Source organism: Labrus bergylta, chromosome 10 (genome assembly GCF_963930695.1).
Source record: "Labrus bergylta chromosome 10, fLabBer1.1, whole genome shotgun sequence".
NCBI lineage: Eukaryota > Metazoa > Chordata > Actinopteri > Labriformes > Labridae > Labrus > Labrus bergylta.
In genome coordinates, this window is record NC_089204.1 from 25,154,505 (window position 1) to 25,179,780 (window position 25,276).

Here is a 25,276-nt window from a genome sequence, read left to right on the forward strand (position 1 = left end):
TTTCATGTGAGGAGAAAAAAAAAAACATGTTAGCAAATAAATGTTTTCTGATTTCTGATGTGATGATTCTGGTGACACATTGGATTCCCTTTTGTAAGGCATTTGTTCTAAAACATCCTGTGTTCTCTCACCTCCATGTTCAGGTAATGATCCAGATGCCGAGTCTCTCCCTCTCAGGCTGGTTCCTGAGGAGAGGATTTCATTTGGAATCAATCCAGCGATTTCTACGCTCACAACAGTCGCTCAGATCAGAGAGGACTACAATGAGGTGGACTGCAGGCTGATTGCTAAAGAGGTAAGGTGAGTCCATGATGAACCTGCGTGTTTGTTTCTTTGATACAGAGTAGCGATCATTATGTTTCATTTCAGATGGGGATACCATCCCGGGATCAGTCCACACCTGTGTTCCTCGCTCGAAACATCAGTCAGCACCTCAGTGGTACAGCTCGCACAATAGGAGCAGCTCTGGTTGGACATTATGGTGAAAAACACATCTCTTGAATACCTTTATTTGCCCTTTTTTTTTTAACTTCTAGGACAGTTTGTAACGGCATGTCCTCTTCCATGAAGGTGTGCGTACATTCACTCCCAGCAGTGCATCCAATGGTTTCCTGTATGTTGGTGGGCCTGCAGTTATTCTCAGTCTGGTTGCAATGGCACCAAACGACAGCTCTCTGTACGCAGCGGTTAAAGTTCTACTTTCTGTGCTGGAGACCAATTCTGCCATGCAGCAGGAAATGAAGCGCATCAATGGATACAAGGTCGGTGTGATTGAGAGAAATCAATGGAGTCAAAAACATCAAAAATCTTATTTCTGTTCTGATCTGTTCTTGTATCAAACTTTTACTGCTTACAGCTGCTTGCTTTTCTACTGAAGATGAAGAGCAGTCTCATCAGCCACAGAACCTTTCAGCTGGTTCTGTATCTGTCCAGTTCAGTGGAGCTGGTCTCGTCAGGTTGCCTGCAGAACACACCTGCTTTCCAGGCCCTGCTCTGTGACCTGGAGGTAAGCGTCCATGTTTTAGCATAAAACTTAAGAGCATGTTGGGAATCAAACAACTTTTATATCCACTTTTTATTGAGAAAGTTTGTAATTGCATCTTGAGGCTAAACATTTAAGTTTCTATCTTGTTATGCAATTTTTTTTTCAGGTGTGGCAGAAGACCTCAGACAATCTGGACATCTCGGTTCTGAACCACTTTGCTGAAATCCTCAAATCCTCAAGGTGATTTCCGCAGCTAACAGCCTGTGACCACATCACACAGAAATGTTCTAGCTTTAATTTAATGTATTATAAACTCACATGGCCGTAACACAACAAGTTAGATAACACAACAAAGAGGGTCTTGTTCTGGATTGACAGCAGACTTTATGTGCTCCTCTGTCAACATCTTCAGCCGCCTGTCATCAATATCACGAAATGTCCGACCGAAACAATCCGATGAGTTTCAGCCAGTTTGTTATGTGATTTTTCTCCTTCTGGGAACAGGCTGTGATTTATATTTGTGCTCTCTCTGTTATTCTCTCTGTGCACTTTGCAGTGACAGCGCAAATGCAGCAGTCATTCAAAGTGGAGGTCTGTTACCAAAGCTACTGTTCAAGCTTTCTGATCCTGCCGTGACTGTCAAGAAGGTTAAGATCATTTCATGTGTCATCACATCGCTGGTCAAATCTCACTTTGCTCCGCTGGACATCAGCAGGTACAGTTTTAACACTCACCATGTCAAACAAAGTGTTTGTAGGTTCCTCATAAACAGAGCAGATCACTTAAGTGTGTAGGAAAAGCTCTAAAAAATGTCCTTTATTTTGCTCAGGCTGGGGCTCTTCCTAGTCTACACGCTCCCGCCTCTAAGTAACATCGGTGAAGGTGACCAGCTGTCTGAAGGTAGTCTTCCACAGGATACATCAGGTAAGACTTTTAACACAAGGCAACGACCTTTAAGCTCCTGTGAGGAACTTTCAGTTTGTAGAGATGTTGGTGACACTTGTTGACAAAGAGATATGTCTTGTTGGTTTGATTTGTATCCTCTTGCTGATTTTGTACCGTGAATGTCTAAAACATTTCATCCTGCTTTCTTTTAAAAGTAAATTGCATCACTCCTCAATAGTGTTTGCAATTCCATTGAATAAAAAGACTTTCTGCAGTATACTTTAAACACTCTGTCTGACACCTACCCTGTGGCAGTGACTCCAGGCGTTCAGAAAATAATAAATGAACAAATGAGTCACTTATGGTCTTGTTTGCTTTTGTAGCTCACAAAAAGGCATGACTGTAGCGTTCACTAAAATCTGTTTCATAACCAGCTCTAAACACCTCACATGAGCTTCAACACCACGTCAGATGTCTCATGTATGCAGGAATAAAAACGAAATGTTACTGACCTAGACTTAACCGCTCTGTGCTTTAGCTCAGAGTTGTGATCCAGCCGGTCTCATCTGGATCCGCAACCAGATGTTACTCTCTCTTTGTGAGATCCTCCACTCAGACGGCCTGACCAAAGAGTGAGTAGCATGAGTTACTACTTAGATATCTCTCAAAATGTTACAGCAGAAACCTTTGCTCAATTTAAGTCATGTTTTGTTTTGTTCCCTAGTCAACAGAAGGTTTTATTAGATACTCTGGGCAGCGATTGGTTCCTGCTCTTCCTTCAGCCGCACCTTCACCCGTCCACCTTGAAGCTCGGTCTCGTCCTGCTCACTCACTTTCTGTGGAGTCCCGGCCAGCAGAGCGCCTTCAGAGAGGGGATCCTCCCAGCAACGCTCATAGGGAGCATGCAGGAGCCCTTTGCTGTCATGGGTATATAAAGCTGAATGATTTCTCACAGTGAAGCAGCAATAAGATTCATTCAGTCAGCCTGTACGTTAAACTGAGGGGGTACATTTAAAGTGGACTGAATACATATACAGGAAATATGATGAAACTTAACAAGCAGTGAAAGCAGAGAGTTTATAAAAACTGTTCAATCAAAGAGCCGAGTAGTTTTTTTGTTTTTTAAAATCTATTTCTTCTTCTTTCATATTGTTATTTTAATACTTTGACTAGAATCATATGATGGCTTGATTAATTATTCTGAAGAACAGTACTAAGGTGGGCAATAGATTATGTGACTTTTTACATTTTTTCTGAACATATCACATATTTTCTGCCTTGTAAAAAGATTCCTTTTTTTAACATAGTTTCACTCACCAATACTTGATTTTGCAACACAATCATGACTTGAGTAAGATCATCTATATGGAAATAAACGATGTACTGTATAAATATACACTTTGAAATTGACTTTTATAAACTTTTTTAAAGCAGACATTTAAAATTAAACACCATCGCAGTTTGTCTTGAAGGCAATGGGTTGCACATGATCTTCAAAGGATAGTCACTTAAAGCTCTTCATTATTTGATTTTCTAATAGTTTAAATACAATGTCATAACCCCCCCCCCGGACTTTTTTTTTTGTCTTAACACATTACACATAACCCTGATAAAATCCCTTTTAATTTTGCACTTCGACTATAATTCAAAATTAAGTGATGTTGATTTTTTACGTTTGGTAATTTAGGTTCACAGTATTTTAAACTTTAAATCCATTGGTTTTTTTTTGTTTTTGAGGTGTTTGCACAACCCACTATCTCTTGAAGATAGGATGACAAACTCTTACTTGAAAAGAAAAAAAAACACACTTGACAAAGGTTCTGAGGGACTGAAACGTTGTGATTTTTCTAATAAATTGGTAATACTTAGCAACTTTAAATCCATTCAAATGTTCTGAGCGCTTTCTTTTATCCTTAACCATTTTTTTAATGATCCTTGCCTTCTCACCAGACAACCTGCGAGCCAATTCCTGGTCTCACGAGTGCTCGAGCATCTCGTGTCCCGGCTTCAATGTTCTTCAGGGGCTGCTGATCAGACACCCTCACCTGCCTCAGGTGTATGAAGCCTTAGCTGCTCTGCTGCTGGGGAGGAAAGCCAGTCACACTGCAGAGGGAAACGTAAGTAGTCGTCTTCTTAGTAGTCATCTTCCTCATCTTCCCCCTCATAATTTAACGTGTGATGTGCAGGTTCCTTTGGACGACACTCTGCAGTCTCTTATTGATAGCCAGGCAGAAAACCCCGCTCCGCAGCTCTGTGTTGAAGCTGTGACAATTCTGCTAGAATTAGTCAAAGTCATCATCACACAGGTAAGAGTGTAAAGATCTGAAATCTTCTCAGTATTTATCTCCACACAGTGTGATTATGACTTTTTCTTTATGCTTTTACAGCCTGTTCCTGCTAAAAATGACATGCCAGACACTGATGCATCATGGGAGTCGCAGCTCCCAGCCAGCATGATGCAATTCCTTTGTTTGCTCCACAACCTTCGACCAAGAGATCCGCTGTGGGCCTCACCAGAGTTCCTCCATACACTAGCAGGAGTTGTGTATCCTTTGGATGGTTCAGAGGTTTGTGTAGTTCCCTGGATTTATGAAACACCAACACTTCAGGTCAGGTCTAAACATTGATCACTTTCTTTCAGGGGGATCCTTTGGTTGAGCCTCGTGTCATGAGTGAAGGTGGAGACACATGTACGAGTCATCCAAACAGAAAGCCAGTGTACGACTTCATCCGCATTCTGCTAATGGACAGTCTGCTAAACTCTTCTGCTAACACCAACGCACATCCTCTGCTTGTGCTGCTGGAGGTGAGTACATACACACAAGTACACAAAACACACACGAACAAACACACACAAGCAAAGCTAGCAAAGTATACACAGTCTTTACTAAAGAAGAAGAAACCTTAAAAGAAAAAGACTTGGGTGAAGATAGAAGTACTTTTCAAACTCCTTAACTGAAGGACAAGTGAAAAAAAGTACAGGCTCTCAAGGGTTGAGAGTATAGAAATAAAAATACCCTCTAAAGAACATTATCTGTCTATTTCTGTGAAAAGTAACTGAACCTCTTTTTGTCAGAGACTTCTAAAAACTTGAATTCTTGTAACTTTAATAAAAAAAAAAAAAAAAACATTAAAGCAGTTTGCTGAATATGAAGGACAAAAGAATTGGCTCCAATGTGCAAAATCAGTTTGCTGAAGAAAATCTTGTTGCTCTACATCTGCAATCTACTCTAAATGTAGCTCTGAGAGGCAGAACGTATTATAGATATAGATCAAAGTTGTAAAAAAAAAAAAAAAAAACTCAACTAAAATGAAACAACATGCATCATCTCCTTTAATGGACATTTAACGATTTGATTTTAAACCTACCGACCCCGGTAACGGTTTTACCTGTAACTTTATATTTTTTATTCAAATCATTGAACCAATCAGAATCAGGATCAACTTTAGAGGCCAAGTATGCTTACACACACACACACACACACACACAGGGACTCTATGTTGAAAAAACTACAACATGAAATATCAACAATAAACACAAAATGAGCAATGACTAATAAGTACAAGTAAAGGGTAAATTAGACAATAGTGCTGTGGTGGATTGTGCAAAAACCGAGATAAACCAACTTAACTTTTGCAGTACATTTTAGGCTTTATGTTAAAGTTCATATTTTGTTTTACTTTTAAATTGTCTTAAATGTAATGCCAGAATATTTAGGACTAATTGCTAATTGTAAAGGCCTTTCATCAGACTGTCCTCGGGTTCTTTTGACACTTTGTTGTCTGCATGTTAATTGCTTTTGTGATTCACTAAATGGTATTATAAAGGGGGTTTCCCTTTGTCAAGTGAAAAGCAGAAATACCTTAAAAACCTACTTCAGTACAGAAATGATTCATGATTATTTTATAGCTTCCTATGCACACATTATAAACCGTGATAAGTGTATCTAAACCCACTCATTGCACTGAAACATCAACACTAATATGTCATCATCAAAATATATTCACTCTGTCAGAAGCTCTTCAGTATTTTCTGTCAGTGCAAGACTCTCACTTCTCCAGAAGGTGCCACTCTTTGCTCAGTAACTAAAGCAGGCAGAGTGGAAATACTGTTAATAATGTGATTCACCACTAGGAGGGGGAGAAGACCGACAGGCCAAAAACTTCAGAGTGCACACACCAGACCTACACTTGAGACAACATGAAATGAGATGTTACCATCACTACCAAGACAGTTCCTATGTCAAACTGTCAAAGCTTTTTTTTTAAACAGATATGATCATGTTTTTAATTTTTATTTCACAGTTTTCCCCTGATGATGCATCGATTGAACAGAGGCAGAGTTTCCAAACGGAGCTGCTGGAGTTCATCATGGACATCATCTACATGCTCAGCCACGAGGAAGAGAACAACACTCATCTCAGCTCGCATGGTAGAATTACAAAGTGTACTCTTCTTATAGCTCACAATGAAATCACTATGTTAAGCTATATAAAAAAAAAATCTGTCATCTAAATGTATGTTGTTTTTTTCAAATGTTTCCTCTCAGATTGCAAGAGTCAGACGCCTGAAGGACAGATGAGCTCGTTAATGGAGAACGTGGTGCTCTTTAGTAGAACTCTGCTGCAGAAACTTTACTGCGGATCATTCGCGGGTGACCCGGAGAGTTTGCTCAACTTCCTCTCAGATCAGATCGGGGTGGTGAGACACAGAGAGCTTTGAATGTTACTTAAACTGCAAACTCTGACTTCTGCAAATCTGTTAATACAACTAAAATGGATTTTCACTGTGGACAAGGTTCCTTTAAAGCATTAGTAGCATTGTATATTTTGAATATAAAATCTGCCTATATGTCACTATTCTTTCTTTTCAGCTCTACACAGAATAATAACAGATGCACTCGTGTACTTTCAGGCTCTGGAGAAAGGCCGAAGTCAGAAAGAGAAGACAGTGTCAGCTCTCTACTCCTGCACCAACAAAGTCCTGCTTTATTTCTTGTCCCAACCCCGAAAATGCCAAGAAGAAAAGGAAGTGATCATCAGGGCGCTGCAGACATTCATGGAACGCTGGGACGTTGTCATGGCAACCTACAATTCCAACGTGAACTTCGTCACATGCCTTCTGCGTTGTCTGTTATTGATACGATCTGGCAGGTAAAAGTGAAACCTAAACCATCACTTATATATCCCTTTGGATTTGTCACTATATTTAAAAGTGTCACAACTTCTAATTCAAGAAGAGTTTTTGATCTTTTTACCATTTTGATAATAAACATGAGCAGAGCAAAAAAGCAGACATCCTCTGAAGTTCACCTTAATGCAACTCTTTGCACCAAAGTTTGGTGTTTCAAAAAAAAGCTTAAAAAACATTTTTTTATTGGTCCTTTACCCAAGACCTCAACCAAATCCATTATAGTTTTAACATGTAACATGACATAATGTGGTAAGGAATACTTCTGTAGGGCATTATAAAGACAAATATGAAGAAAGCAGGATTTAAATATAATCACACTGTCAAACTTTTTGCAGCTACCCTGAAGGTTTTGGATTGGTGGCACAAAAGGTGCACAACAGGAAAACGTATTCCCACCTGTTTGGTGCCAAAACCAGACTTTCTGCACGCCTCAGCAACGGAGCAGACTTAACCACAGGTATGAGCGCCTGAATGTGAGCGTTTATTTACATTCATGACCTTAGCCTGACATTTTTTGTAGATTTTCTAGCTCTTATGAAGTTTATTGAGTCCCAAGAAAACATGTGTGTTTCAGATGACAGAGAACTGGTGTCCTTAGTGGAGGCCTGCTGGTCAAAGATCATGACAGAGAGACAACACACACTGGAGGAAACCTATAAGATAGAGATCTCAGCAGGCCACACGGTGCAGACAGGGCCTGTCAGCATGACTGAAATAAGTCCTCTGTGGGAGGAGACGGCACACAAAGCCTGGCTGCTACACACAGGTGACCTCTCACTCTAATAATAACTGCAGAAAGATGAGATGCGCGCTCCATGTCCTCGGCATTTATATTTTGTTTGTATGTCTTCTCAGAGTCTCAGAAGAAAAAGCTGGCGAGTGGCTCTCAGACGAAGTTTGATGTGATCAGTAGCGCTGTCCGCTTAGTTTTGGGCAAACCGGACAAAGAGTCAGTCACAGCAGAGGTAAATAAACACTCAGAGTTTCCTTCGTCTGCATGGAGATATGTGTATCCCTTTGCGAGTGTTGGCCTCCAGGGTGAGCACCTTTTCCCGAAGTGTCCCTGCTGCCCCGAGCGCTGTGCCCAAAACACTCCTCCCAAAGTCACTGCTGTGTTTTGTGCTGTGGGCCGTCCAGCCCTGTGGGGGTGTTTGATTATTTCTTTAAATGGATTTGGATTATCACAGCTGATTGCCCCTGAGTGGGCATAGTAATTGATATCTGTTAGGCCTATCCATGGGAACACTCGCTACAACACACTGTTTGCTTCTGAAGGTTAAAGACGCGTTTATTGTTGTTTTTCCCCCCGAAACACGTGGCCCACATCATTAGTTCCCCCACAACGCTTAAGACGTCGAGCCATCTGGAGCAGGGAGCGGGGACATATTACTCAGGCACACAGGCATGAAATTACCGCGTCTGTGTGTCTGTCTCACCCCCACAAACTGTGTGTGTGTGTGAGTTCTCTCGCCGACAGAAATCAGGTTGGCAATTATAGTACTAGCAATCTGATGAAAACATTATTCATTTGATGTTATTCTTTATCATATCAGTCTTTGACAGGCTATCAGAGAAGGTGATGAATTGTTTTTTCCGTCTGAGAGGCAGAGAAGAAGAGGGAGGGACGTGCCTTCTCCCTCTCCGCCGTGTGGTGCAACACTTTGCGCCGTCGAAGCAGCATGCAGCAAATGTTCAAAAAAGAGATGATACTCAATCAGTAGTGGTCAGCCGGTCTGCTCATTTTCCATTCATCCTCATGAAGAAAACAAGTGACTCATTAATTAATTTCTGGATCATCAACTTATGACCTTTGGTTGGCGAGTTATGAGCTTGTGGGGAGTCTCTCTTTTCGGTCACTGGATCCATAGTCATGCGTTTCCACAGAGCCCCGCTCATAGTTTCCGCGTCTCAGATATCTACTTTTATGAAGAAAAAAAATAACCGTTTTAAAGCCGACTGTAGGTAATGAATGAGAAAAGAGAGACTGATAGGCAGACTGTGTCCTCAGTCAAGCTTCAGTGCAATTCTTCCAGAGATTTATTTCATCAGCGAATGCAGTTTCCATAATCATATCTGTGTCCTCATATTAGAAAGATAATTAACAGCACTAATGATCACGTTAAGTTCATTACACATTCACTGCCAGCCCAGAATGAAGTTGACATTATGTTGCCTTATCATCAAAGGTGGCGTATTGTTGGGAAGTCATTAAAATGGAAATGAGTGTGATGTTCTGATGTTAATTGCAGAGGGAAGAGATGAGTTATGTATTTAATGCAGCATTTAAAAAGCCAATGAGGTTCCTATCTGCTAAATAGGGTAATTAATGCTATATATTACTTATGTTTGTCCAAATGAAGGAATGAAATTACGAGATGATGACGCTGTCTTGCTGTTTATCTGTCGCAACACGGCTCTAGTCGCAAACTTCATTATTACTCTCTTTTTTGTGTCTGTAATATTTCTATAATCTCCCCTCAAATTACTCCTTTATTTCTTTCTCGGCACAACTTCTCATTTGGATAGGCAGCCAGTCATTTAGAGAAACAAATTTCCATTCTCCAGGGGGCTTGTCAAAGTTTGTTGTCAACTTTTCACGCCTGAGTTTGTACGGAAATTATGTGGAATGTTTTTGTTTTTTTGTGTGTGTGTGTGTGTGCATCTCTTGTATTACAGAAGTAGCTGTTTTATTGTTGTACTTGAAATCAATTACTGCGTTCATGTGGTTACAGCACAAAACAGGAAATTAGCTCGGTAAATAAGACTCGATAGAAAGAGTTACTGCATGTTCATTCAGTCAATTAAATGGCTTTCCTGGGTCAGCTGTGAAGATGGACACATGTTGTTTCACTAGTCTCTCAGCGAGCACTGCTGTGATGATGGGCTTAATGAAGCAGTTAACAGTCAGAATATGATCCCAGTGTGTCTGCTGAACATGAGCATCCTGCAGTGTCAACACGCCTCGGTTTTGGCTTTTTCCATTTTTTTCCTTTTCTTTTCTCTTTTAATCGCACACACACACTCGCACACTCTCTCACACAAAATAAAAAGTGCACACTTTTACCTTGCCCCTCACTGTAGCGTGGCTCAGTGATATTAATGTTTATGCTAATTAGATCACAGCAACAAATGATTACATTTCCAGACAGGGTTATTGTAGGACTGTAGCCACTAGCTTATTTTGCCCAGTGAATGCAATTTACAACAGATGTAATTGTATGAATGCATTGTAATTACATGAGGAAACAACAATATCATTACGAATCTACAATCTCTGTGAATGTGTTGTGTTGTTTGGTGTGTAACATATGAGTTAGAGGAAGAGCGATTGTGCGTCTCGTTCTTTTCATTTGCACCTCTCCTTTCATTGTAGGAGTTTCTGTCGTACATGGAGTCACATCGACAACGAGGCCACGGCATGTTTGTGAATATGAGGACAAACCACTCACAGGTGTGACAGAGACGTAACATTCAATACATATTTACGTAAATATTGTTTTACAGCTGGGGTTGGATTTGCATTTTTCTTTTCTGTCTTATGTGTGTTTGTATTTCTGCTCGCAAGGTGCAAGCCAGTGAGTGGGAGCGAGTGAGCTCAAAGTGGCTGCATGAAGAGTCCGAGCTGCTGAGGGAGAGAGCTATATTCGGACCTCGCCCAGGGGTGCTGCTGAGCCGAGATTGGGTGCAAGACGCAGCCGAAGGACCCAACAGGACCAGACTGCGCATCCGCAGAAAAGCTCTGAGGCGATCAAAACGGGTAAAGCTCTTTTAGTGTAAAGTGTGACGTGTGAAGCCAAAACGTGTGAGTTTTCAACCTCTAACAGAGCCATTTGTTGTTACCACAGGTGCATGGAACGCTGTGTCTGAGTTTAAGGACCGGCATGTCTGAGGAGAACAAAAGCCAAACCGAAGGGGACACAGGTAAAGAAAAGATACAGGAATTTAAACTTCAGTATGATGCGAGGTACGATGTGGACACCTGTTTTAATAACTGCCTGGTAACAAAACAAAGCTCCTAATTTACTGTTTTAATTACCAACATTTGAAGGCATCTCCTGCACACTGTCTTAATTGCACAGATACTTTGGCAACATGCTGATAAGTTGCTAATTTATTTGTGCAATTTAGACTGGTTAATCACATCCCTCTCTTACATTAGTGTGTGTTATATATGAATGGACAACAGCTGCCCTCTCTGTTTGTTTAGTGGCAGCTTTGAGATCTGAAGTTTGCTAAAAAAGCTTTGATGCTTTTCAATGCTGTCAGACATTAAAATTACAGAGATGATATCATTTTTAAATATATGGGGTATCTAAAAGTGTCAGATTTTCAAAAATGTTGACAATCATACTTTGTGACAGAGCCCAAGATCCTGTGTGAAGTTGGAGCAGAGGCAACAGAGGATGAAGAGGAGAGAGGACAGGATTGCGACCATCTGACCTTCTTCCCCGTTCTCAATGAGACTTCTTCTGTCACCGAAGGTCAACCTGAATCTTTAATCCAAGAACCGTGCTCTCAGACATCAGACTGCCCCGGCATACGCATCATCCTGCAGGAGCTGGACCCCGGAGAGGAGGTACTGTAGCAGGCCGTGTTGGTATGTTTAGGCTAAAAACAACATGCCTAAACACAAGCACAACTCCTTCTCAGGCTGCTAATATTCACAATCATAATTATCTGATGTAGACTAAGGGATTCCAATAGCCCAGCGCTGCTATCAGAATTTCATCTTTCCTCATTAGTGTAATGTTTTTATGTCCAGGCCCAGCTCAGCTCTTCTCATTCTTCCAGTGTGTTAGAAAGCAAGGCACATGTTGACAGGGACTCTCATCGCTCCGGCAACCAGCCGCGGCTTTTAATGTTTCTGACAGAAGTATTAATAAAAACAGTAGGAGGTGATGCAAGCTGTCTTACATCCTCTTAGTAAGTGTGTGATGTGTGCAAATGCGTCCTGTTGACTTGCAGCGGTTCAGTGTGAGAGTCCTGCTGAGCTTCCTGTCAAATGAACACAGTCATTAGCTCTGAAAAATGCACACACACGGACTTACACACACACAAAGGGAGACCCACTCATAATTAGCTTGCCAGCGCCAATAGTGTGATTATGACAGTAATGTGTGTGGGGAGAAATCAATGGTCTGACATTAGGCTCTCAGTCAATAAAAGTCCTCCTTTTCTCTCCTTCTTCCCATCATCAGCTAAATCACCAACAGACTGATAACGCATATCTGTCCAGAGCACAGTAAAAAGATAAGGAAACAAGTTTATTGTTATGTATTTAATCTTTGATAACAATAAATTTAACTAGTTTTTTTTTTTTACTGCCATTGTTGGGAACAGTATGCCTGATGCCAGTTTGTATTCCCCGATGGACGCTGCCATAAAATCCGATCATGATATAGCTCAATATAAGATTTCTTTGCAATCTAGCCGAGACTCCTTTCTCTTGACTCCTCTTAAATGCTCTCAGACGAGACGACAAAGTGATATTATCCATCACAGCGTGGCTTTATGTGTGCATCCAGACAAGAGGTTCTGATCACTTAGCAGGTTTCCTATTGTGTGCGTGGCAGTGATTAATACTCCTAATAATGACCAGGCCTGCTCGTCTCCTCCTCCACCCGGAGTGTGACTCCGTGTCAGGGAGGGTGGGGAGTCTGATTTGATTAGTATAAATTGTGAGGGGCCTTCGGGTATGTTGGGGCCCCATATGTTTGTTGGGCCCTGTGTCCCAGGGGGGCTGCAGAAGGGCCAACACAGGGAGACGGCCAGGTGCACACACTCACTGTGCAATGAGGGGAGACAATAGAATTAGCCACACATTATCCCGATGCAGTTAGCATTAGCTACGACCTGCGCTGAAAGCGGCATGTGGGTCCACTTTGGCTCTGGATGAAACACACTGTCACACAGCTGAAAAGGGTGGGCGGGGTCTTCTCCTCCCCATCAATCAGCTCTGATAATGAAGTGTTCAACTGTGTCTTTTTAATAATGATTAGAATATGTGATTAAAATGATCAATCAAGTAAAGCCTGAAGTGCCTGTGACGCTGCCATGTCATGTCCCAGGAGAGAAAAGTGCTGATGTGTATTGTGCCTCTCACATACGGTTTAACGTATCTCTATCTCTCTCTCTCTCTCTCTCTCTCTCTCTCTCTCTCTCTCTCTCTCTCTCTCTCTCTCTGTAGGTAAAGGCTAAGATGTGTGTAGTGATGGCGAGCGGCCTCAGAGTGACAGAGGGGGTGCTGCTGTTCGGGAAGGAGAGCCTGCTCCTGTGTGAGAGATTCACTCTCAGTCCTGCTGGAGACATTTGCTGCAGAGAACACCACCCCAGCAGGTAGAGTCGTTACAGCAAAACATGCCGCGTGATGAGCCTAAATTAGCTTTCTTAGTTGCAGAGGTGGCTAAAATCACACAAGTCAAGACATTACATAAAAACACTGGGCAAAAAACATCTAGGTACATAAAACAAGACATCCAAAATACTTCAATCAGTTTTTAAAAAAGACTCAAATTTAATTATTTTACATAAAATATATTTAAGAAGGGTGATTATCATACTCAATTATCATACACAAAATGTGGGTTTTAAAATGTAAAAGAAAAGCATCTTGTAAATGTAAGACACAGAAATTATTGAAGTGTAGCAAGTACAATTTAAAGGGTTCAGAACAATGAATCCTCATGTTCAGGTACTTGAAATTCTACTTAATTACGGTAACAAATTCTGCACTTCATTAATTTCCACATGTGCTCAGTTGTCCTAACGCATCATCTATCATCTTTTGTGTCTCTCTCTTCTGTCAGCGTGAGGGATTCCTTTATTTCCAGCATGCTGAGTAAAGAGCAGCTGACAGCCCGGTGCAGACACTGGCCCTATGAGGACATCAAGGAGGCCCGCTTCATGCGTTTCCTTTTAGAGGTCAGACATCCCAAATGCTCCAGCAGCAGATGCCTTGTTTAACATGCATTTGATTGAAATCATGTTTACACAGGATTTAGTTTGATAATATTTACATTTTATGTTACTTAACCTTTTAGATCATGCACCTTTGTTTGCATTTGTTATTGCTCAATGATTTGTAATGCCTTTTAAACAAACAGACAGAGTACAGACAATTCAATATATACAAGCTCAGCTATGTCCCAGAAGCCCCGCCCACAATCAGCCAGGATTTCATACTCAAAAAATACTTGATATTTTACTTGATTAAAATATGAAGATGTTGAAAGTTAATTTGCAAACAGAAATTTAGAATAAATGTGTCTGTTTATATCTTTGTGTTATATCATCCAAAGACAATAAACCCAATGAGTTGTTCTGTAAGAGAGATGTATTCTTTTGAAGGGAGCGGATCGGTTAAAATACCTTCTAGAGACAAAACAACAGATACCTGTAACTCTACTTGATTTCTGCGTTTTGAGTTACAAGAACTCCTCTTTGCCTCCCTGTTACTTTCAGGATAATGCTATCGAGGTCTTCATGAAAACTGGGCATTCAGCCTTCCTGGTGTTCGTGAATAGAGACCACGTTTCTGCGTATAAAAGGTATCACATTAATATTCCTGAGACTTGATGTTAAAAAAAATAGGTATTTTTAAATACTATTCTGAATCACATCTTAACTGTTTCCCCGTGCAGGTTGTGCATGGTGGTGCCGGCATTAAAAGGCAGAGGGGTTGCTGAGGTCATTGCAAATGCCAGGTAAGAGTATAAATGTTGTCACAGTCATCCAACAAAGATATTTTAAGACCATTGCATCATGTAGGATTCTTGTCTTTATTGAATCAAAAACTTAGAAAATACAATAAAGTAGATGTGTGATATAAATTCAAATGCTGTGTAAATACTGTTGAAGTGTTACAGGCTGCCTTAAGACCAGCTCAGACCGAAGACTAGTAAAAGTAAAACGTGCAATGTGCTGGTGCATAACGCTCTGAAACCTTCCAGATTAAGACCAAAACAATGAGAGGAGACGGTGTCAGCGTTCTGTCTGTGTCATGGAAACATGTAGCATGTAAATCTGTTAAGTGTGTGCTTAGTTGCATTCAAACAAAACCATCCGCTTTCTGAAGAGTTGTGCAGATTTTATCTGTGCAATAGAACTGTTGTAAAGCAATTGGTTAAAAAAAAAGTTTTATTTCTGTTTCGGTGCTTTCCTCATTCAATCTCTTTCTTATTTGAGCACCGCTGCTTTCTCCTTGCTGCTTGAGCAGGGGGAGGAGCGAGCGAGTTTGAATGGACCGTTAACAAACTTGTCATACTTGTTATATCTATACATCTTGAGTCAAACACACAAGGCTTTTCCCAAAATAGAGGATGAGGTGATCCACTTTTTCCTTCATCCAAAGCTCTACTATATTCACCAGCTCACAGTTTGTATCTGACTTGTCCAGCTGACTCCCCCCAGTGAGCACATTGGCTGTTAAACAACATAAGTAACATGCCCTTTGTTCTAGAGTCGACCGCTGATCACTTCACACCGCTGCGTCTTTCTTAAATGATCACAAGTCTTAAGTCTGAACAAGGCTCCAACTAAAGGTTAAGATGAAACCTGCAGCTCCTTTTTTAATTGACTTTCCTTATTCTCCACACATCCTGATTGACTGCGGCCACTGAGTTTGGCACCATGAGTCCTTTATAAGTATTTTTCCTTTTTTCCTCACACATGTCACCATCTCCCCCTCTTCCTCCTCTTCTTTTCCCTCCTCCTGCTTTCATCTCTGTCTGCTCTTTACATTTCTTGAAGCATTTTCCACACAGGTTGTTTTTGTGGACAAGGAACACTTCTTCTTTGGGTTCTGATTTTTCCTTTAACATCCCGTCAATGTCTGCCTGAGTATAGGATAGAGGATTTCTCTTAGTATTCACCTTATTGAGGTTATGTAGCTCTTTCAAGCACTCTGGTATCTTAGTGAAGAGGTTATCAAAGAGGCCTAACTCCTGGAGACTGTCCAGAGCTGCCATGGAGGGGGGCAGGGTGTCCAGCTGGTTCAAACCCAGATTGAGACTCTTGAGGCCGGCCAAAGAACCCAAAGTGGAGGGTAAACCTGCCGATGTTAGGCAGTTGTTTGAGATGTTTAGGTGGGTCAATCCTGCGAGGTTTCCGATGGACTCGGGCACAGACTCCAGTTTGTTGCTGTGTAGATCGAGCCACCTGAGTGACGAGAAGCTCCCGATGTTATCTGGGAGTTTCCGGATCATGTTGCGACTGAGATCCAACTCGTCCACGTTGGTGAGTTTGAGGATACACTTCGGGAAAGTGATTATTCCCATCTTGCTGAGGGTGAGTCTGCGCCGTCCTTCTTGGGTCATCCGTATCGCCTTTTTGGCGATCTTGAGGGTCACCTTTGTCCCTTTGGCTCCCTTTCCTTTGGGCATGGCACTGCAACACACATTAAATAAATGTTCAGTTCAATTTAATTTAGAGATGAGCCTCTTTTTTTTTTTGTGATCGTCTGCTCCCAAGAGGCTGTCCAAGCTTCACCACCACACAGTGCTAAAGCATATAGATGTGTTGTGTGCATGTTTATGTGTAAGTATGTGTGTGTAAGGCTGATGTGATTTATTCAAAGGGCTTATGTATGGCCCGGGGCAGTAGAGAAAGCCTGCTCTCTGAGGTATCAGTGCCTGAGCGGTGTGTGTGTTTCTCTGTGAATGCTGTGTGTCGCAGTGTTATGTCTGCACTAGTGTGTGCTCACCCAGTGTTGCCCATGGGTGTATTTAAGAGCACCACTCTCTAATTAAGGCTAATGCAGGGGAACAATGGGAGAGAGGCGACACTGGTTAATACAGCAGAAACAAATGAGTGCTGATGCTCCTTCCACGTTCAACTGATTGAGCTGTTTAGCTCGTTTCAGGCCAGGACTGTGTGTGTGTGTGTGCGTGTGTGCGTGTGTGCGTGTGTGCATGCGTGCGTGCGTGCGTGCGTGTGTGTGTGTGTGTGTGTCTGTGTGTGTGTGTGTACATAGATGTACTGTACTACAGTGCATGTGCACAAAGAGTCAAATCAGGGCTTTGATAAATGATAGTTTGGAGGTGTATGGTGTGTGATGAGGGTTTCGCTCTTCTCCCCTCCTGAAAGAGCAAGTTGTGTGTGTGTGTGTGTGTGTGTGTGTGTGTGTGTGTGTGTGTGTGTGTTTGTTTGTGTCTGTGTTACACCCCAAGGCCCTCTCTCGCCTCATTCATCATCCTCAGGATGAGAGAGGTTATCCACCGGTGCTTGTTCCTATTATAACCTCCTATAGAAAAACTATTGCATGAAATTATTGCCTGCAATTAGATAACACATCCTGGGCCAAATGCAATGATTGATTTAGTGTAGTTTTACAGAACAATGTGGTCAGGAGTTATTGGACAAGAGGAGGTTTTATTGGTGTTAGAAACAGTGCACAGAGACAGTCACCTCGCAACTTATTCAATGAGTAGCCTGTGAGGAAAACACAAGTCTGTAAATCATTTGTGAAAAGAAGAAGAAAAGTGTTTGAATTTTTCAGATCTCACATTAACAGATGTCACTCTGACGCAGGCATACAGAGCTTACATCAGGCTTCTCTTATTCAGTCAGTGTTTGATCATCGTGTTACGAGGGGGCTTCTCAACCCATTCATTACCTTTTTCTGCTGCTAAGCACCAGTGAGTATATATTATAGTTTAAACTCTACCTGTTTAAGCAGAGGGACTTAAGAAGAATCCTACTGAATAAAAAGATGTTGAAGGTGATATTTTGTTTGTTAAAGACAAACTTCTTCCCCTCTATGATAAAGGAGGTTTTTAACACATTTAAACAGTCTGACATTGTAAATGTAAAAGGTGAGGTCTTGGCTTTTAACCTTTTTGAAGATTTATACCTTTAAGAAAAGTATTTTACAAACCTGCTTTTAAGGCCCTTTGCATGAATCTTGTTTTCATTGCAGTAGCTTCGCCTTCCTTATTTTGATTCAAACTTTCATTTACATTTAAAATCTAAATGAAGACATACTCACTGCACTTTATCGTCCTTCTTCCCTGGAGTTGTTGTAATCAAGTAAACGTCTTCAGCTATAGAGAAACACAGCAAGTGTTTTCTCCTGTGAGCTGGCCATTTATCTCCAAGCCTGTCCCCTCTGTGTGTGAAGAGAAAACTCCATAAGTGTAGTCACAATGTTAAAGCAGTTAAACAAGACACACCTTAAAACTTCACTCAGCATGTAGAAGTTGTGCAGAACATACCTTGTAATCCTGTCTCATGCGATGAAGCGAAGAGAGAGAAGGTCAGGAAAGCACAGCTTGTGTGGATCAACATTTCCCTTACCTCCCTACAACAAACAGGGAAAGTCAAGATTCCTCTTGTTTAATTGTGTTACTTAGCAACCGGGGTGCTTGGCGCCAGGACTTTATTGCTATGTTAGTGGCCACAGAGGGGGAAGAGATTTCAGGAGCGGTTTAATGTTTTCTCAGTCTGGATTAAACAGGTTTAGATCGATGTAAAGATGTTAATGCAAAGATGTATCTGGAGGTTAATTTCATCCAAAAACAAAACCTGGCACCGGATTTTGAAACGAGGTGTTTTGATAGAGCAGTATTTCTACTCAGTCGTTTGTTAGAGAGCAACTTCACAGCGTCTGTTAAAGGGATTGCTCAAGTTACTCAAGTCTTTGAACAAAAAGCTGACTGAACAAAAAAAAAAAAACAGCTGGAGAAGAACGTTATGTTTATCTTAGCTATGGAGCAGAAACATCCTTTAATAATCAACTTTATTTATGTAACACATTTCTTAGCAGGAATATAAAGTTCTTCCAAAAATACTGAAAACAGTAAAGAAAGTAGATTTTCAAACAGCAGGGAAATATAGACGGATAAGACAAAGAGTTAAACACGGGATTAAAGCAGCTGATAATGAAGAACCTTCTTTACAAAGGAGGAAGGAGGACATTTAGGAGAGGTTGTAAAATATGCTAAAGATGTGGCCTGTCTTATTGTAATGGTCAGTTTGCCAGAGAAACAGTCTCGGGGGGACCGGTCGTCTTTACAAGTCGGCTGCTTCCACTGATGTCAGGAAACACCCAGAAACATTGAGGGTCAAAGATCCCTTTTATATTTTGTAGGAAGGCCATTTAAAGCTCTCAAAGGTTTTAAAAATCTATAAAATCTTCAAATCAACATCATAGAAAACGGGCAGCCAGTGTAACCTGAGAAGCACAGGAGTGACGTGCTGTTGTTTCTGAGTGCCTGTTAAACATCCAGCAGATTTAGCAGAGATAACTTTTGTTAGGATTTGGCGCTTTACAAATAACATTGATTGATTTACATCGCCATCAAACCAAGATCTGCATCAGTTGTCACTCCAAGATTTTTAGCTTTCAGTTTGATATTGTTATTTAGTCTTCAGAGTTTCTTTTTCTTTTTCCTGTTTGACTTGAATCACTTACCTCCACAGGTCTTTTAAAGCAGAATATCACTCTAGTCTCGTCTTTAGAAGCTGACTTTGTCAATAGAGATTTGTCAGACAAAGTTACAGTGCTACTATATTTTCCTCTCAAACTACAGAAGACACCGCGCTACATCTCTACTCGTAATTTATGCGTCCTGCTGTAGCTCACCTTTAGTCCCGTAACTGCTCTTACAGCTGTGTACACAAAACTCTCTGTTTCCCTCACTCAAGTCCTGCTTCAGGAATCTGTTGTGTTACATTTCAACACTGGTTGCTAGGTAACAGGGCAAGCAAAATAGCTGTGTTGCTAGGCACTGCTCATATCAGCCTCTGATGCTAACTCAAGGTTTTTTTTTTTGTTTTTTTTTTACTGTGCTTTAGGAAGACTCCAGTGGTTGAAAAGACGGCCCTTGTTAAATGGCAGGTAATGAAAGAAACACGCACAGAACACCCGTTTCGTCTTTGTGTGTTTTATCTGTCTTTGCTCGCAGATTAACTTCTAACTCTTTGGACATCATTAGGAATCGCAAATAGGTTTAGCAGATACACAGAGACACACTTTCCTTTAAAATGTGATAAAGACGCTAGATTTTAGAGTGCACTCACACACTACTGGACTCGTAGTTGATCATTATTCTATTTTTTAAAGGCTTAATTTTGGGCTTTTTCATGCCTTTATTTAGAGACAGGACAGTGGATAGAGTCTGAAATCAGGGAGAGAGAGAGAGTTACAGAGAGTGGGGACTGTAATACGGGAAAGGAGCCACAAGTCGGATTCGAACCCGGGTCGCCCTCTTTGAGGACTACAGCTTCTGTACATGGGGCGCACGCACTAACTATGCACTACTGGTGCCCCCGAATTGATCTTAATTCTTGACAAAGCCTATTATAAATAAGGAGAAACGCTCTCTCTCACACACACACACACACACACACACACACACACACACACACACACACACACACACACACACACACACACACACACTGATAAACATGTATGTGAACTAACATGGTTCATTAAATTCAATAAATAACAAAAAGAAAGGGAAAAGGAAAAAATCCACACTTTTTTATTATCCCCTCTTATTGAAAATCCACATAAAAAAAAGTATTTTTTATATATGGTGCAAATATTTAACAAGTCATACTTTGATATTTGTATTTTTTATGTATTTTTCTGTTGATTTCAGTGTTTTGTATAACAATCAAACTGTTTTAGTAAAATGTTCTATGAAACTTTGATACCGACAAAGTAAAAAAAAAAAAAAAAAACACGACTTCCATGTCTGTTGTGGTATTCCTGTGTTTTGTAATGTGGTTGTCTCCTTTGTATAACTCTTTTTTTTTCTGTCCTCCAGAGAGGGGAAATAAGTAACTTTGAGTACTTGATGCATCTGAACACGATCGCTGGGCGGACGTACAATGACCTCATGCAGTACCCGGTCTTCCCCTGGGTCCTCGCTGACTACCGTTCAGAGGTGACATCACACACAATGACACGTTTGTCTTTACCGTCGTTCATATTTATTGATATGGTAATAAAAGTATTACAACTTTGGTTTATCTTTTCCCATGACAGACTCTTGATCTGTCAAATCCTGCAACTTTCCGTGACCTGTCTAAGCCAATGGGAGCTCAGACGGAGAAACGGAAACAAATGTTCATTCAGAGATATGAAGAAGTGGAGAACACCGAGTGTGAGGGTAAGTGTTCATCGTTGTCCTTTTTATATTTTTCACTTTAGTGTTGTAGTACTCGAAATCGGTCTCGGAATCAAAAGCGTTTTTACTCGGACAGAATTTAAATCAAGATCAGTCAAGACCACCACTGAAAGTTTATTTTTCCTCGTCATTACTGTGATGAGAATGAAAACACCTCTTTCTAAAATAACAAATAACTTTAAAATTTTTACTCTGCAGGAGATATGTCGGCACGCTGCCACTACTGCACCCACTACTCCTCGGCCATCATCGTGGCCTCCTTCCTTGTCAGGATGGAGCCGTTTTCACACACCTTCAAGACTCTGCAGGTGAGGCTGTGGACCCCAAACACCTCAAAGTGCAATGAAATAAATCCAAATGAATCAGATCATAGTTGGATAGGATTTAAAATTATTGGTCTGTGGGGATTTCTGGATGTCAGATTAGTTGAGAACAAAAATTTACTTTTTTTCTTTATTAAACGACTTGAATAGTTTGTGCCCCAATGTTCATAATTTACTTTAGTTTTTAGGAGGCCATTAACAATATTGAAAAATAAAAATGGCCATTTGATGTAGTGTACAAGAGTTAACGTAAAGCAGTTTTTAATCTGCAGTATGTCGGCAGGTCACAGTTTAAATACATAGTTATAAAACAACACTGTTCTCTGGGTCTGAGTTTTTAGTCTAAAAACAAAAGAGCGACAGCAGCACAATAAACAAGTAACAGACATAAAACAGAGAGCAATTACAAACACAAATCAACACATCCTGAGTCACAGAGCAGAACAATCATTAACCAAACCATCTACAACTTAAAGATCCTACTTTAGGGAATACTCTGAATACAATCACTGCTCATAACTGTTGTGTCTTAAATCTTGTAGACTAATGTAAGAAATTCAAATGTATTGTGTTTTATTACGATTCCACTTTCCGAAGAACCTCCTGCAAACCACAGTGTCAATGGACATTCACAACTTTGGCAGGATTTTCTCTCAAACATAGAATCGATATTATATTGGCTGTGGCTCAGTGGTAGAGTTGGTCGTCTCTCAACAGGAAGGTCTGGGATTCGATCCCCGGCTCCTGCAGCCACATGTCCGATGTGACCTTGGGCGAGACACTTAACCCCTTATTGCTCCCTCTCCTGTTACTGTGTATGAATGGGATTAGTTCGTTCTGATGGTCACTTTAAGTGTGTGGATGTGACAAAACACTTTGAGTAGTCAGAAGACGAGAAAAGGGCTATACAAGCTCAAATCTATAAAAGTATCTCCTCAAAATGAGTGTTTTTTCTCTCCTTTTCCCGAGCTTGATTTTGGTAGGAAAGCAGATTACAGAAAGATTTTAATATATATGCAAATAATTACAGAAAGCATCTAAAAGCAGCCAATGCAAATAGCCACAGATTTACCAATTTACAATACAGCATCCAATTGATTATAATGAAAAGGCATGCATATTTGATACTCGGAATAAAGCAATAAAGATGTTAGTCTGGTGAATTACGGCGCCTTTTTTTATATATTTGAAGCACATAACAGCCGTGTAGTAATATCCATAACCAGATTTACATCTCTAACCGAGTTTAGCGCTATATATGCTATTTTCATTCATTGAGGTAATTGTTTTACTCCAAATTACATTCTCTCTCACGAGGTTTGCTTCGTAGATTATGGAATTTTTTAAGAAAGATGAAAAGCTTCCCTCAAACAGCAGCTGCAAATATTTCCTGCTTACATAATACAATGAAGACGATAAAATATGGTTCTCTCCGCCGAATCGGGCAGACGACTTTATTAATATGCCGATTGCAAAGTTTGGTTTCCACAACACGCTGAGCAACTGTTGTGTCTTGTCTCCACACAGGGAGGCTTTGATATCCCCGAGCGTATGTTCTACAGCGTGAAGAAGGAGTGGGAGTCGGCCTCCAGAGACAACATGAGCGACGTCAGAGAGCTGATCCCGGAGTTCTTCTACCTGCCGGACTTCCTGCTCAACTCCAACCACATCCAGCTGGGTCAGACACTAAACCATAGTCTCTTTATCTGAATGAACGTGTGAATTTCCTGTGAAGACATTTCCCCTTTTTGAAGCCCCTTTTTGAGTTATGTCCTCCTCATGGATAAGGATCAAAGCATCGTTGTATCTTTTTGTTCTCCGTGTCCACAAATCCCATGAAAGATCAAAAAAACAATGCATTATCCTCCAACTAGAACCATCTGTCCTACCCTATTTGTGGCTGACAGGCATTTCTTTTCTGCAACATGTACACCTCTGTAGTTCATTATTTTATTTAACAGGGGCCATGCACAATTGTTGAGCCAGAGTTAGCTATAAAGATAATTTCACATCAGTGTTTCCGAGGCAGTTAGATCTAAAAAATAAAAAAATAAAAACATCCCACAACACAAACACAAACTACTAAAAAATACAAACTTTACAAACAGGATGTCACATCAAAAATGACATTTTACAGAACAACTTCACGTTCTCTTAAAGACTGTTCCATACAATCTCAGAATCAGGTTTTATTGCCAAGTACATTTCCACATACAAGGAATTTGACTTGGTGTATTGGTGCTAAACAATTAACAAGGAAATAACACAAAATCTGTGAGGTTTGTATTTTACAAATACTGAAACTCATCTCTGATATGGGTGGGAATTGACTGCCACTCTTCTGTGACTAACTGAAAATGCTGATTGTCCAAAAATACAGGAGGCAAACTGTCACCTTTGGCTGAAGCCCTGGTCTCCCTAGCGTTGTTCCTACACACTGTTTGAGTAATGGTGGGGCCTGATCATGTATTAATGTATAAACATACATACATAAATTAATGTATGACACGTCTGCACAACAGAGAAAGCGGTCAGCGGTCAGCGGTCAGTAAATTGTCCATAACTTATACCGGTAATTGAAACCTAATATCCAATACTATTTATATGATTAACATGCAAAACGTAATTGATTGAAACACCCTGGCAGTGTAGCTTTTAAAGTAGTTTTTGGACATACATGGAGGTACATAAAATAATTCTAAAGATAAATATTCTCTAGTTTTACAGCCAATAATGGATTTAACCTGCTTTATTCATTGAAATGACCCTTGGAGTCTTCTTGTAGACTCCTTTGCTTTTTTGTTTAAGGTGTATATTTTTAGACTTTTTGATGAATAAATGATAACAAAGAGAAGGGATAATGTGCTGCAAAAGGCTCAAATAGTTGTCAAACCCTGGCCTTTGTGGTGGAGACTCTGTAGTGATGGATGTGGCGTGATATGAGAAGCAAATCAGAAAAAAAAAAAATCTTTTCAGTTTTCTGGTATGTGGACATTTGAATGTTGCCGTATAGGTTTTAAATTGGAGGGGGAAAAAAAATTAAAAGCTGCCCCATAGTGATGTGTTGTATCCAAGCATAATGTATGTTGTGTTTTCTCACACCTCTTTCAGGCTGTATGGAGGACGGTACCCCTCTGGGCGATGTGGAGCTGCCTCCGTGGGCCAAAGGTGACTCCCAGGAGTTCATTAGAGTCCATCGAGAGGTCAGTGACACCGACCGCACCAAGCCTGCCTCTTACATAGAGGGTCTTCTCCCACAAGACCTAATAATGTTTATCAATACAAGCTGTTGTATTTACACAGAAAATGCATTGTTACAGTATCTTACACAAGTATCCACTGTAATCGTGCTGATTGCACTCAGCCTGGTTGTCTCTATTTTCTCTGCCACTGAATGAGAGACAGATCTTATTCACCACAGCAGTGGTCCTTTTTCACATATTCTCTCAAGGCCATCGTGTCCCATTGAGTCTTTTAGAACTCGCTCTCTTCCACAACAGTGTTCAGATTCATTTTGTTATCAAAGAAATGCATGAAAAGGCTTTTTAGCTGATGTTCAGATGAAGGACGCTGAAGGACAGAACGCCCATTTAACACCATTCAAGGAAGGCACAAGACTCCTCATTTCTCACAATGCCTTTTTATCTGCCTGAATATTTCCTTCTTTAGTCTTTCTCTCTCTCTCTCTCTCTTTCTCTCTCTCTCTCTCTTTCTGTCTTTAGCCTGTCTGTCGTCATTCTTTTATTCTTTCTTTC

At 40.7% G+C, this 25,276-nt stretch overlaps 2 protein-coding genes across 4 annotated transcripts in view; one reads left to right on the plus strand and one right to left on the minus strand.

Annotated features, from left to right (window-relative positions):
• The window catches only part of wdfy4 (WDFY family member 4), a 50,841-nt gene that overhangs the window by 17,770 nt on the left and 7,795 nt on the right, over positions 1–25,276 (plus strand). The window contains exons 23-55 of the mRNA XM_029279154.2: positions 144–295; positions 370–481; positions 571–761; positions 857–1,006; positions 1,152–1,225; positions 1,542–1,700; positions 1,815–1,909; positions 2,409–2,502; positions 2,595–2,797; positions 3,821–3,987; positions 4,057–4,176; positions 4,258–4,437; positions 4,512–4,676; positions 6,176–6,302; positions 6,420–6,571; positions 6,785–7,023; positions 7,399–7,520; positions 7,638–7,829; positions 7,919–8,028; positions 10,437–10,514; positions 10,629–10,820; positions 10,909–10,984; positions 11,425–11,639; positions 13,251–13,399; positions 13,870–13,984; positions 14,525–14,610; positions 14,704–14,766; positions 19,856–19,898; positions 20,836–20,955; positions 21,057–21,180; positions 21,397–21,506; positions 23,049–23,199; positions 24,633–24,724. Coding sequence (XP_029134987.2) covers positions 144–295; positions 370–481; positions 571–761; positions 857–1,006; positions 1,152–1,225; positions 1,542–1,700; positions 1,815–1,909; positions 2,409–2,502; positions 2,595–2,797; positions 3,821–3,987; positions 4,057–4,176; positions 4,258–4,437; positions 4,512–4,676; positions 6,176–6,302; positions 6,420–6,571; positions 6,785–7,023; positions 7,399–7,520; positions 7,638–7,829; positions 7,919–8,028; positions 10,437–10,514; positions 10,629–10,820; positions 10,909–10,984; positions 11,425–11,639; positions 13,251–13,399; positions 13,870–13,984; positions 14,525–14,610; positions 14,704–14,766; positions 19,856–19,898; positions 20,836–20,955; positions 21,057–21,180; positions 21,397–21,506; positions 23,049–23,199; positions 24,633–24,724 — 4,418 coding nt within the window. The remainder of the gene's footprint in view (positions 1–143; positions 296–369; positions 482–570; positions 762–856; positions 1,007–1,151; positions 1,226–1,541; positions 1,701–1,814; positions 1,910–2,408; positions 2,503–2,594; positions 2,798–3,820; positions 3,988–4,056; positions 4,177–4,257; positions 4,438–4,511; positions 4,677–6,175; positions 6,303–6,419; positions 6,572–6,784; positions 7,024–7,398; positions 7,521–7,637; positions 7,830–7,918; positions 8,029–10,436; positions 10,515–10,628; positions 10,821–10,908; positions 10,985–11,424; positions 11,640–13,250; positions 13,400–13,869; positions 13,985–14,524; positions 14,611–14,703; positions 14,767–19,855; positions 19,899–20,835; positions 20,956–21,056; positions 21,181–21,396; positions 21,507–23,048; positions 23,200–24,632; positions 24,725–25,276) is intronic.
• On the minus strand, positions 14,823–19,810 carry lrrc18a (leucine rich repeat containing 18a). 3 transcript variants are annotated; one of them, XM_065959865.1, is made up of 4 exons: positions 19,473–19,810; positions 18,274–18,359; positions 18,048–18,167; positions 14,823–16,447 (listed from the first exon to the last, which is right to left on the minus strand). In XM_065959865.1, the coding sequence occupies exon 4, from the start codon at positions 16,441–16,443 to the stop codon at positions 15,631–15,633; it is 813 nt and encodes a 270-aa protein (XP_065815937.1). In that variant the 5' UTR covers positions 16,444–16,447; positions 18,048–18,167; positions 18,274–18,359; positions 19,473–19,810; the 3' UTR covers positions 14,823–15,630. The 3 variants fall into 3 exon arrangements, with proteins under 3 accessions (XP_065815937.1, XP_020498571.2, XP_029134988.2); XM_020642915.3 differs by lacking the exon at positions 19,473–19,810 and having other exon boundaries at positions 18,274–18,741; XM_029279155.2 differs by lacking the exon at positions 19,473–19,810 and having other exon boundaries at positions 18,048–18,741.